The sequence below is a fragment of the Podarcis bocagei genome, assembly GCF_964188305.1.
Source record: "Podarcis bocagei genome assembly, chromosome: 15".
NCBI lineage: Eukaryota > Metazoa > Chordata > Lepidosauria > Squamata > Lacertidae > Podarcis > Podarcis bocagei.
In genome coordinates this window covers 40,552,122-40,565,534 of record NC_138141.1, presented here as the reverse complement: position 1 = coordinate 40,565,534, position 13,413 = coordinate 40,552,122, and the positions used below count along the sequence as shown (strand labels likewise).

At 47.2% G+C, this 13,413-nt stretch overlaps 2 protein-coding genes across 8 annotated transcripts in view; one reads left to right on the top strand and one right to left on the bottom strand.

Moving 5' to 3' along the window:
* MYO19 (myosin XIX) overlaps window positions 1–105 on the bottom strand; it is a 33,464-nt gene extending 33,359 nt beyond the window's left edge. The window contains exon 1 of the mRNA XM_081172919.1: window positions 5–105. The gene's annotated coding sequence lies outside the window, so the exon portion shown is untranslated. The remainder of the gene's footprint in view (window positions 1–4) is intronic.
* A 4,095-nt stretch (window positions 106–4,200) lies between these two features.
* GGNBP2 (gametogenetin binding protein 2) overlaps window positions 4,201–13,413 on the top strand; it is a 32,226-nt gene continuing 23,013 nt past the window's right edge. For 4 of the 7 annotated variants that reach the window (XM_081172961.1, XM_081172960.1, XM_081172958.1 and 1 more), the window contains exons 1-2: window positions 4,201–4,378; window positions 7,622–7,759. In XM_081172961.1, the coding sequence (XP_081029087.1) occupies window positions 4,238–4,378; window positions 7,622–7,759 (279 nt within the window). In that variant the 5' untranslated portion in view covers window positions 4,201–4,237. Of the gene's footprint in view, window positions 4,379–4,440; window positions 4,614–4,730; window positions 4,861–7,621; window positions 7,760–13,413 lie in introns of those variants that run through there. The other 3 variants (XM_081172959.1, XM_081172963.1, XM_081172962.1) reach the window with 3 other exon arrangements.

Genomic DNA, 13,413 nt, shown 5'->3' with positions numbered 1-13,413 from the left:
CTACCTAATTCACACGTTCCAAAACAATACACAAAGCAAAACACAGCGATCTTTTGAGATTTGCACTTCTCTGAATTTTGCAATGCAGTTCTCCAGCAAAGTAATCTGTAAAAAAGGAAATATATTAGGGTCAAGTATGTCTAAAAATGCATGTATGAAGATAGAATAGAAAAATGCATTATATTAGGGGAAGCTACTTTGCAAAAAGCACAAGAGGCAAAATTGCACACAATATTTTTATAGTATAGAGGAATTTTAATTAAAAGCCTGATATTTCATGAGGCTTAAAAATAATCACAAACTGATGTGGAGAGCTGAACTTAAATTTGGAAAACTGAAAGAAACCAAACTTGACAGATTTATCCATTGATAACAAAGAACTGGACACCCTTTGAAATATTGGATGTCATCCATCACAGGCCAGTACATCAAGCCATCATTCCCAGCCTGGTGCAACAGAATTGAAGACTGCCATGTTGATTCTATTTTGGGATTCTGGGAACTGCCCATTGGCCATCATAAACTGGATTAGAGTTTGCCATTGGCTAGAGGGAAACAATTTTCAGCCAATAAATCTCTGGCATGCAAATAAATAAAACTTACTGGCTCTCATTTCTGATGTCACAGGCTCAACAATAAGCAATTCACAGTAGAACCATCGCCAGCAGCAATAATTATGGGATAGACAGTCATTTTCCATTGCAATAAAGTAAGCCATTTTATGCTGAATGAGTGACAATTAGCTGGCTATATTGTCCATAATTAAACACATAATTTTTCCTGGCCAGGGGAGATAGTGGCCATAAGCTTGTTAGTACACTGTATGTTTGTGAGGTACAGTATGTACCGTAGTTCTTCTCTAATCCCTTTTTTGAAATAAAAAAATTCCTTCCAGTAGCACCTTAAAGACCAACTAAGTTAGTTCTTGGTATGAGTTTTCGTGTGCATGCACACTTCTTCAGATACACACCCTTTTTTGAAGCAATTCTTAACAATTTTGTGACCAAATCACTGCACATAGGAAGCTGCCATATGAAGAGTCAAACCATTGGTCCATCTATCTCCATATTGTCTACATTGACTGGCAGCAGCTTTCCAGGGCTTCAGGCAGCAGTCTCTGCCTGCCCTACCTGGAGATATTGAGGACTGAACCTGAAGCCTGTATTAAAAGCAGAAACACCCTACTGCTCTTTCCTGAAAAAAATGGGAGACTAGAGTCCTCAATGGTTCTGAATGAAGGGCTGATTTGATACAGGAAGCTGCCATATGCAGACTTAGACACATTGGCCTATCTACCTCAGTGCTGATTACACTGACTAGCAGCTGCTCTTCAGGGTTTCTGACAGGACCTGGAGATACTGGGGACTGAACCAGAGACCGTCTGCATGCAAAGCAGGTGCTCTGCCACTGAGCTATTGGCGCACGAGAACTCTGAGTGTTTGTTAGATTTTTGGATTGTGTGTGCTCTATCACTGTAATCTTATGGATGGTGATTCCCAGGCAATTATGGGATTGCAATCTAAGCCACTTATGAAGCTCTTGCCTGTCCATCAAATGGTTGCCTAAATGAAGAGGGTGACTTGCTGGCACATACTGGTAGTTCCTGTTGCAGTGGCAAAATTCCTAAGCCGAATGTGTAAGAAGTTGTATGTTGAGATCCACATATGGGCAACAGCTCACATATGGGCCAGATGAGCTGTCAAATGTGGCAGTGTTGTAAACAAAAATCTGCCCTTTTCCCTTATGGGGTATCTAAGAGCCCATATAGAGTCCTTACATAGGTTCCCTATTGTTAGGAGAGAATAACAGAGGCCAACCAGAGAATATTGAGAAGCAAAGCAGCTAGTAAGCTTGATCTTTATTGATCTGTTGCAACGCGGTGCTCCCCTCACCCGCAGGAGAGGAGGAGGGACCCAGAAAATTGGCGTGCAAGGCCTTATAAAGACTTTTGAAATTGCCACCCTGTAGATCAAGACCACCCCCAGAAACATCATGCATACATCACAGAAGGGGTGTAACCTAAGACCACCCCTCAGATACATCACACCTACATCACAGAAAAGGCGGTCTTAAAACAAAAAATTGAATATTGTTTTTCTCCTGTCTGGCAGGTAACTTGATTGGATTGCCTGGGGAGCCTGGCCAGTCCTTTGTAATGATAAATACTTAGTTCCTGGGCCATATCACAGGCTCACACCCTATTCATATCTTAAATGTGCCCTTAAGACAGGATTTGTGAGGAAACAGACAATGGGGAGGCTTTTCCACTTTGACCTTGCAGAGAAAACATTTGCTCAGTTTAGGAATCAAAATGGCTTCAAGTCGGCCTTCCTGTGCTGATTATGTACATGCGGTTATGAACATTACCATATATCTAAGACCTCAAAATTCCTATCACAGCAGGAACCTATGAGCCAATGGCCAGGTAAATGCAGCAATGTGCAGGACAATCCAGTTCTATGTACACGTAGATCCTGTGCCTTACTGTGGTATTTCAGAGGTGGGGACATTCCCATACCTACCTGGGGATTGAACCTGGGACATTTTGCATGCAGAGCAGATGCTGTACAGTGGTACCTCGGGTTACATACGCTTCAGGTTATATACGCTTCAGGTTACATACGCTCCAGGTTACATACGCTTCAGGTTACAGAGTCCGCTAACCCAGAAATATTACCTCGTGTTAATAACTTTGCTTCAGGACGAGAACAGAAATCGTGCTCTGGTGATGCAGCAGCAGCAGGAAGCCCCATTAGCTAAAGTGGTGCTTCAGGTTAAGAAGAGTTTCAGGTTAAGAATGGACCTCCAGAACGAATTAAGTACTTAACCCGAGGTACCACTATACTGCTGAGCTGCTACGATACTTTCTCAGGACACTGGAGGGCCCTCGTTGAATGTCCAGTTGGCATCTTTGGCGCTGCTGTCCACGTTCTCTGTGGAAGGCAGAGATTATCTGGTTAGTTGACATGATTGCTCTTTAAACACCCCTCTTTCTCTCACGCGAGCCTGATCAGCTCCTTAGTGTTCTCTGCTTCCCATGCACAAAAGCTTATTATGCTACAGGTTTTGAAAGAGAAAAAGTTTCATCCCTTTTTTAAATGCTGGGAAACCCAACCAGATGGGCGGGGAATAAATATTATTATTATTATTATTATTATTATTATTATTATTATTATTATTATTACCACAGGATGATTATTCCGCCACCCTTTGCTTTGAGGTCTGTGGAAGAGGCCCTGTGAGTTGCAGGCACCAAGTACGGCATAGTCAATGGTCAGGGATGATGGGTGTTGTAGTCCACAACCTGGAGGGCCATGGATTCCCCACCCCGATTTATATTATGTGGGGCTTCAAAGCATTTTGCCCTCACAACATCCTCGCAAGGGAGGCTAGGTTGAGAGCTGCAGCCGCCCGGATAGCTTTGTGGGCCGAGCAGGGATTTACACCATTTTCGTTTCCACAACCCTGTAATCCAAGGGAGACTGGCGTAATAGGTTCCTCAGTGAGCTTTGGGTCCGGGTTCCATCGTCACAGCCTTGCAAGGCGGGCTGGTCTGAGAGCGGCTGGCTCAAGGCCACCATCAGCCAAAGAGCTTCCTGCTGCCGAGTTCGACTTCAAACCATTTTTGTCCTCTCGCACAACCCTGCGCAATAGGCCAGCCTGAGAGAGATTGTGAGTGGCAACACCCGTCACCCCGTGAGCTTAATGGCCGAACCATTTCGGCCTCCCAAAAACCCTGTAAAGCAGTCTAAGCTGACTCATCCTCCTCAGGGTGGCCTTTTGAACCCAGGTCTTCCTAGTCCTATTTCACCACACTATATTATTATTATTATTTCTCCACGGTGGTGTACATGGTTCTCCCCTCCACCATTTTTCCTTGCACAACAACCCGGCCAGGTAGGTGAGGCTGAGGGGACAGTGGTTGGCCTGAGGAGTCTCACTAAAACCATGACAGAAACCTTTACTGTATTGGGTTTTGAGAGTGGGTTTTTACTGACTGGCTTCTGTGGAGTGGAAAAACCAAAAACGGGGCCCTCGTCACGTTTGGAGGTTTTGGGGGCGAACTGAGGGCAAAATGGCTCTCCTTTTCCCCGCGCGCGAACTATTTCGCCAGGCGGAGGGAGCCGTTTATTGATCACGTGGCCTTTCACCTCCTTCTCCCGGCGTTCTCAGCGGAGGCTATTTGTGACAAGCGGAGGAGGAGGAGGAAGAGGGATGGGCTTCTTGATATAGATCTATGTTTTCTCCCTCCTTCCCCCCTCCCCCTCTCTCTCTCTCTCTCTCTCTCTCTCTCTCTCTCTCACAACGCCTTTCTTTCTACTCGCGCATGCGCGAGAAGCCGCCAGACGGATCCTCCCCTGTTTCTCTTTCTCTAGGGGTGAGGGAAGCGCGCCGTCCCCTCCCCTCCCCTCAGCTGCGTGCCGAGGAGCGCGAGGCGGAGGAAGGATTTAAAATACGGGGTGGGGAGAGAGGAAAGGGGCGGAGCGTACATAATAAAACGCCGAGAGAGTGCCATGGTGGGCGGAGCTAAAGGGCGGGCGAAACGGCCGTGCGCTGAAGTAGGGAGGGGAGGAGGAGGAGGAGCTCGGCCAAGCAGTTAATCTGAGAGGAAGGTGGTGGCGGAGGGGGGGAAGTGGGCGGGGTTAGGGAGTGAGGGGGCGGGTCAGGCCGAGCGGTTGGTTGGGGGCGGCGGGTGGGGAAGGAAGGGAGGGCTGGCCGGCCTTTTTCCTCCCTCTCGCGAGAGGAGGAGGAGCTAAAGCCGGACGAGGAGGCCCGAGGTCTGCTGTAGCAGCGCTCCTGAAAGGGGTGGGCGAAGGAAGGGAAGAGAGACCGGCCAAAAAACTGCCCGTCCCTTTTGAGGTTTGTGCGCACATGCCAGTCTCGGCTGCGACAGGGGCAGCAGAGCCTCAGCCAATAGCAAAAGTGGGCTGGGGGTGGGAGGCATGGTAAATTTGCATAGAGGTGTGGAGCCCGTCAAGGAAATTTGGAGAGGGGGCATTTGATTTTTTTCTCTCCCTTACACCTTAGTTAGCCCCCTCCTCATTTATTCCCTTCTTAGAAGGATTAATTCTTCCTGTAGATTTATTTCCTTTCTACTCCCCCCCCCCCAGGTACTCCAGAATCTCTTTTAGGGGTTAAGCCTTGAGATCGTGAAGGATAGACCTTGAGCGGGCTTTTTTTGTTGTTGCTTTAATTATTTCCTTCTAACGTCTTCAGGGTGCATGGCGGTTTGCAAGCTGCAGAGCAACAGGTCCTTGCCCCGAGGTGTTTGCATTTGGAAAGATTTTTTTAAAAAAATCGACATCAGAGGGAGTGGGTGAAAGTGGCTTTAAGGAGGTTGAAGGGGCCGAGGCAGAAAAGCAAAAAAGGGAGTTGGCTGATAGGATGAACGCCACTCTTTCTCCCTTATTAAGGAAAGTCTCCCCCGCAGTTGGTTTGACGGGATGAGGGTGAAGATAAGGAGGATTTATTCAAATGTGATGGTGGGAAGGAGACATCGTTTTAAAATTTGGCACGTTGGATGGGTGCATAGATGTGCATACATCTATACGTGCATGAAGCTTGTGGATAACTGTAGAATGGCAGCAATTCTGCCCCACCCCAAAGAACACCCATCTTTTTTCTGATTCCGCCTTTTTTTTTTACATGCCTGCAGTGGTTGGTATCACAGAAATGCCTGTGCAAGCTTGAGTGGGAGCTTCAGTCAATCCTGGTGCCTTGATTAACGTATCTGTATGTGGCATTTGCATAGCACAGGTTTTCATTAGGTGTTGGTTTGAACCCTCTTGTAGATTTTAATTGTAGGTTTTAAAATGCTATGTGTGACAAGGGCTTGACTGTGTACCTGAGGCAGGCTATTTATTTGTAAAGAGGAATTATTCCTTGCATTGGGTGAGCAGTTTAAACCTGCATATTTCTTAGCTGGAAAACTGCTGCTAGTTAGTGTACAGTTCTGGGCTAGTCTGACTCTGTATAAGGCAACTTTTTGTATTGTGGCAGTCCTGGTCACAGTATTTCACTGTATCATTTTTGAAGGTGGCATAGAGCTAAGGAGCATATGCATTCTTGGGGTTGTAGCTAAAGCTAGTCCTACTCAGAGTAGACCCATCACAGATAACATACAGAACAAACTAGGGTTTGTTAATTTAAATGGGTCTAACTCAGTAAAACTGAGTTTTATGCAACCCTTGGTCTTGAGGTAGTATGTCTCTAAATCAGTGTTTCTAAAACTTGGGCTCCCAGCTGTTGTTGGACTAACAACTCCCATCATCCCTGGCCAGTGGTCATACAAATCCTCAAATTACGGTATTTGAGGTTTTTTCCTGTGTCCTCCTTTGGCTCAGTGAATTTGGGCTGATGGAAGAGGTCTCTGCCCCCTTGCTAGGAGCCGTAAGCATCACAGGAAATAAGTTTTAGGAACATACTTGCAAACGAAGGCTAACTGTTCTTTGATAAACTTCCTCTTTGTACCTAGTGTGTCCACTGCTCTGGCTTTTAACAGCCAAGCCTTTTGGAAGGTGCCATTCTGTGTGTTGCGATTCAGCCCTTTGTTATTTACTACTGTTACTAAGGGTGATCTGCAATGTGGAAGAGCATCAGGGAGCCTGCAAGCTCCCTCTTTCCTAGTCGAGCCAGTGATAAAATGAAGGTTACTGAAATAATGGGTGCCTGTTTTCTTGTGCTGGGACCTTTGTGGAAGAAGGGCATCCCTTGCTCATTACAAAAATAAAGCCTCACAATGCTGTTGCCAAAGTTTTAAGGTTTAAGAGATATGACTAACTTGGTTCCGTTAAATAGCTTTATTTTGTTGGATTCAACATAGATTTATTTATTTCAGCTATTTATATACTGCTTACTCCTCAGAGCATCTTGAGGGGTATACAGTGATTTTTACAGAAATATACACTCTGTGTGTGTGTGTGTGTGTGTGTGTGTGTATAATATAATAATATTTTAATTGATCAATTGTACATACTGCATTTTTGCTGTATATTTCTTTTGTAATAGCATTAACGTTGTTCACTGCTTTGTAGGCTTTTCTAATGCAAGCCCTCCTTGGCTTTGAGCCATTGAAAATAATGGACAATGCTAACTTGGGTTGATTAATTTCAGTGGGTGTGCTCTTGAGTAAAAAGTGGCTGGATACAACATCATAAATTATGCCATACCAAAATTAATAAAAACAGGAGAAGGGAGTAAATACACCTACTCTTTCTCTGAGCTACACTTTGATGCTTTTGTCCCCCCAGTGACCCCCCCCACAAACTCCAATATCCCACTTTTGGTGTCGTTTTCTGGCTGAGCAGTATTAATGAGCTCTTAGATTTTCCAGAAATTCCTAGACCTAACAGTTCACTGGCTGTAAGGATAGAAAACAGAAGCCCTTTTTTGGGGGGGGGGGGAATCTAGGGTAAACCTCTGTCAAGTGTCCTCTTCTTCCTCCCCCTGCCCCACTGCCCCAAGCGGCCTTTGCATTTAATTGGGGGCACTCTCATTCAGAGGATCTCCCCATGCCGAATCATCCAATGCGGCAAGGCAGGCTGAGTTTCCCTCTTGTGGTGAAAGTGCGGTGGCGAAACCAGAGCTTGCATTTACTTGCCTGGGGTTTGGCTGTTTTCAGGCTAGGAGCTGGGAGGAAGAAGCAAGAGTAGCGGCGTCGGCAGAGATGGCGCGGCTGGTGGCAGTTTGCAGGGACGGCGAGGAAGAATTCCCCTTCGAGAGGCGACAGATCCCCCTCTACATCGATGACACCCTGACGGTAAGCGGCGGTTGGGCAAGTTGGGCTGTGCGCTGGGTGCACGGAGGAATTGCAACATACCGAGGCAGTATTTTGCAATGCCTAGGCGAGTGAGCTCTCTCTCTCTCGCACCCCCCTCCCGCTCCACTCCACCGCCCTCCCCGGGCTCTAGAAAGGCCTCAGCCCCGCCTTGGAGTTCTCCCAGGACAGTAATTGGTGCGCTTTGCTGCACACACTGTTGCATCAATTGTGCACAGTGCGCTTTCCCCCTTAACCATGTCTCTGACACACGCGCATGCAGGGGAAGGGGGGGGAGAGCCACACTCGCATACAGACGGCCTAACCAGAAGATAGTCGTAGCCATTTTGGAACCTAGGTGTCTGCAAAGAAGCGGGAGGCCTCTGGTGGTTTTGCCTGACGCCTGAAAGGTGAAAAGGTTTCTGTGCTTCTTACATGACCTATTAGCTGTCTTGTCACTCAGGCTGTCTCCGTCCCAAAATCAGTTCGTGAACTTTCCAGGATTCGGTTGCAGTGGCCGTGCTCCGTGCAGTTGTGCGCCTTGAGGTTTTGTGTGTGTAGCTATTGTGTGGTGTTCTTTAAAAAACAACAATGCACTGTGCAGCTAAAAAGGATTTCCTCCTAGCATTACTCTTGCTCTTATTTTTTGCATTTGTATCCCACCTTTCTCTCCGAAGAGCTCGAGGTGGCATGCACAGTTCCCCCTCTCCTCATTTAACCCCCACAACAACCCTGTGAGGTGGGTTAGCTAACCCAAGGTGGTCCAGTGAGCTTCATGGCCAAGTAGAGATTTGAACCTTGGCCCCACAGGTCCTAACCTCTGCACTGCACTGGCTCTTGAAAAGGTGCAAGAAGCATTTTGGATATATTACTCATATTTATGTAAGGAGCTTAGTGACCTGACATGCATTTCAGGACAGTTTGGGGGAGAGGAAGTGGTATGAGATGATCCAAATTCTGTGATAGCAAAAACTTAGAGCTCCCACCTCCAGAGAGGAAATGTCTGTCTTATTCTGCAGCCTTTGATTTGATATCCCAAAGATGGACGTGTGTCTGGCACTTGGGGCCTGACGCTTGGATTATCCACTGTCAGAGGGAGGTTTGGTTAGGGAAGACCAAGCTCTCCCACCATATTCTCAGTGCCAAATACTTGTGATTATGGGAGTCTTGATTTTTGAGTAAGCTGAAATCGGCTTCCAAAAAATTGTAAGCTTCTAAAAGATGCTCAGGCTCTGATTTGGGTGAACCTCCACCAAGAGGAAGTTGCCCAGGAAAAGGAAATTGCTGGGCAGCTTCTAAGATTACAACTCAGCATCTCATGGCGGTCCCTGGTGATGTGGTTTAAGAATGTAGGAGGAGCCCTGCTGAGTCAGGCCAATGGCCCGTCTTGTCCAGCATGCTGTTCAAAGCAGATAACCACACGCAGGACCTGAGTGGAACAACACTACTCTCGCACCTGTGATTCCCAGCAGCTTTTATTCTGGACCTGGCATGCTGGAGAGAGCACCAAGCCATTGTGGCTTAATAGCCTTCTGCTCCATGATGCCACTATCCTTTGGCACTCTCTGAGCCGAGTCCTCTTTCCTGGTTTTACCTGGACAACTGGGCGGCACCTTTTAATAGCAAATTTTCATGCCTCTTAAGCCCTTGTGCGTGTCATGCTGAAATTCCCTCTTCTACACCACTGCTGCGAGATGTAGCTGTGTCCTCATACACATCTCTCCCCCCCCCATAAGAAGCAGGTGTGCCCGCAGCCTGGACCTCACTGGGGCCTCATTCTGCACAGGGAGCTTCCTTCCTCTTCCCGTATGCAGATTATGTCATAATATGTTTGGATCCGGTAGTTCATCCACTCGCTGCAGCCAGACTTAATGGAGTGATGATTACTCTAAGGCTGTGTACAGTGGTATCTCGGGTTAAGTACTTAATTCGTTCTGGAGATCTGTTCTTAACCTGAAACTGTTCTTAACCTGAAGCACCACTTTAGCTAATGGGGCCTCCTGCTGCCGCCGCGCCGCCAAAGCACGATTTCTGTTCTCATCCTGAAGCAAAGTTCTTAACCTGAAGCACTATTTCTGGGTTAGCGGAGTCTGTAACCTGAAGCGTCTGTAACCTGAAGCGTATGTAACCTGAGGTACCACCTTTAACATTCTTTCCCTCAAAGAATTCTGGGCACTCCAGTGCACCCCTCCCCGGGTTACAGTGCCCAGCAGCCCTTAACAAACTATGGTGCCCCTAATTATTTGAGGAAAAGAACGGTCTTCAAACAGGCTTTAGAGACATAGCATGTACAGTGGTACTTCTGGTTACGAACTTAATTCGTTCTGGAGGCCCGCTCTTAAGCTGAAACCTGAAATCCTGAGGCACGCTTTCGCTAATGGGGCCTCCCGCTGCGCACGCACCTCTGGCGTGCGATTTTTGTTCGCATCCTCGGGCAAAGTTTGCAACCAGGAGCAGCTACTTCCGGGTTAGTGGAGTTCGTAACCCGAAGCGTTCATAACCCGAAGCGTTCATAAATAGAGGTACCACTGTATACAGCCTTACAAAGCTGCAATCCTAAACACCCTTAATTGGGTAGGGCATAAGACCCCATTAGACACAGTCAGTGTTAGAAATTAGCCAGGCGTCAAGTGTGTTTTGCTACTGGCATGGGTCCAGTTGCCACTACATGGAGATTTCTGGGCGACCACAGTTGAAAAACCTCTGCCTTAGTCCATAGTTAATGCCATTTCCATTTCCACAGTATGTGTTTCTCCATCTTGGATACTGGGACAAGTGAACTGTTGTAAGAGCAAGCTACAGTCAAGCAATGTAGTTGAGACCATAGAAGCATAGAATTGTAGCGTTGTAAGGTACCCCTGGGGGTCCTCTAGTCCACCCCTGGGCGAATAAACATTCCATTGTGGCGACCGTAACCTAGTTTTAAAGTGCCTTTTGGCACCTAGCTTATATACCAGAATTTTTAACACTGGACACAGTGGCATATTTAACTTCCCAGCAAAAAAATGGCTAGGATTTCACTGTACTTTAATAACTCTTTGAGATGTCGAACATCTCAAAAGGTGCTGAAATGGGTCACTGTGTGTCCTGCAATGTGGTCACCAGTTGCAGGCTTTAGATTTGGGGACTCGGCTCTACAGCTAGGTGTCTGCTGTAGCCCTAAGCTCAGGTGAGGCTTGTTACATTTTGGTGGAAGGATTTGTATGAGATGAACCATGTTACCTGGTTCCTGCTGAACTGACAGCCGCCTCTTGATCTAAGAACTCTCTTACATTTGAGACTTAAAAGCTTGGTCTAAAACACCCACCGAGCCCCAGGCTGGGGACACCCTGATGAATGTGTCACTTCAGAAGCTGGCTGTGAAAGCCTCCCTCTAGTTCTGCTGCCTCTGTGCCTCCAGCTTCTCCCTGACCAAAGCATCCTTCCCACAGCTGCCTGGACTTGGACAGTGGCAGCCGTGCAAATCCATACTATTTGCCACGTTCCAAATATATTTGGTAGTTGTCAACGCGTACCAGGATTGATTTGTGGCCCACTGGAAACATGAGCAGAGCAGGATGTGTGTGTGGCGGGGGGAACACACTTCTCCTCCAGGTTGCAAAACTTTGTTGCCTGGTCACCTGGAGGTGCTGCTTGGGTGTCCTAGGTGAGCAGCAGCTTGCAAGCCTGCTAGAATTGTGGGCAGGGAGGGAGAGAGAGCTGGTGCCAGTCGATGTAGACCAGAAGCATCGCACACCAGGTATTTTGGACTGCAGCTCCCATAATCCCTGACTGTAGGGCATGTTGGCTGGGACTGATGGGAGTTGTAGTTCAGCAACATCTGAAAGGCTCTCCCAATACCTGATAACCTGGATATGCCAGGATTTGAACTTGGGGCTGCTCTGCTGCTGAGCTGTGTCCTCTTCCCTTTACATGAGTGTTGCTCAGTTTCTGTGTCAAGGCGCATATCCTTTCCTTTGATATAGTGGTGATTGGTTACCATAGTGCTGGGCTAGTCCCCTTCCCTCATGACGCACCCTCTATGCAGTCTTAGAAATTAGCCAGGGGCCAGGTGCGTTTTGCGACTGGCGCAGGTCCAATTGCGACGACATGGAGATCTCTAGATGCCAGGTTGGCGACCAACATTTCCATCTAACTGGCCCCTCCAGCTTTCTTAAGCAGGTAAACAGGAGAGCTTATTTATCGCATTTATACCGCACCTTTTCCTCCAAGCAGTACATGGTTTGGCTTCCTCATCTGTTAATCCCTGCATCAACCCTGTGAGGTAGGTTAAGAGGCTCTAACTGGCCCCAGGTCACTCAGTGAGCTTCATGACTGAGGGGATTTGAACCCTGATCTCCCAGGTCCTGGTCAGACACTAACACTGGCTTCCTAGAGCACTTCTGCTATGGGTCAGCTCTGTAAATTAAGTAGGCAAATAAATATGGGGAAAGCCAAAAGTCACTTATAGAAGGATCTGAAATATTTTCCTTGAAGCTTGAATTTGTATTATTTGATGTGTTGTAAACCACTGCTCTGGTTCGCCAGAAGCAGCTTAGTCATGCTGGCCACACGATCGGGAAAAACTGTCTGCGGACAAACACCGGCTCCCTCGGCTAGTAAAGCGAGATGAGCACCGCAACCCCAGAGTCGTTCGCGACTGGACCTGACTGTCAGGGGTCCCTTTACCTTTAAACCGCTTGAGATTTTTTCTTTAAAATATAAAGCAGGGTAAAGGTAAAGGAGGCAGTGGAAGACAGGCGTGCTCTGGTCCATGGGGTCACGAAGAGTCGGACACGACTAAACAACTAAACAACAACAAAGGTAAAGGTACCCCTGACTGTTAGGTCCATTCGTGGACGACTCGGGTTGCGCGCTCATCTCGCTCTATAGGCTGAGGGAGCCAGCATTTCTCCACAGACAGCTTCCGGGTCATGTGGCCAGCATGACTACGCCTCTTCTGGCGAACCAGAGCAGCGCACGGAAATGCTAGTATAGCACGGGAAGCTAGTATAGAAGTGAAATCAATCATAATAATAATAATAATAGTAGTAGTAGTAGTAATAAAATAAATAAATAAATATTGATGGAAAAAAGGCACCTAGGCATTCCATTGTGGCGACTGTTATCTAGATTTAAGGTGGCATTTGGCAATTAGCTTATATACCTGAGTTTCTAACACTGTCTGTTTGGAAGAGCTGTCCCCACCTACTTTTAAATAATTACTGTACGTCGCATAGGGCTAAAGAAAGGGTTAAGCAGATATTTTAGAAAAGCTCCCGTCATTCCTGGCCCGTAGCCACATTGGCTGGGGCTGAGTTGGGAACCCCCAACAACATCTGGGTGCTGGTGGTAACAGGTTCCCCAACCGCAAAGTTTAAAGGACAGAAAAGATCCTTGCAAATATCAAAGGAGTCTGTGTTTGTGCTCAAAAGGCAGTGGGAATGTTGGATTGGACCAAAGTTCACTCCTTTGCCTTCTGGGAGCATGAGTCATTCTTCTCTTCTCAGTGACCTCTGACCTTCTGAAGGATCAAGGCTGCCACTTGCAAGATAAGGTTTTCTGTGGTTGGCTTCGAAGATCTGGGGTGGAGTTGGGGGTTGGTAAGGTGTGCTCCTCGCCTCCCATAAATTCATTGTGGGAATTTCTTCCCCTTGCCCCCCAAACACTGAGTGGCT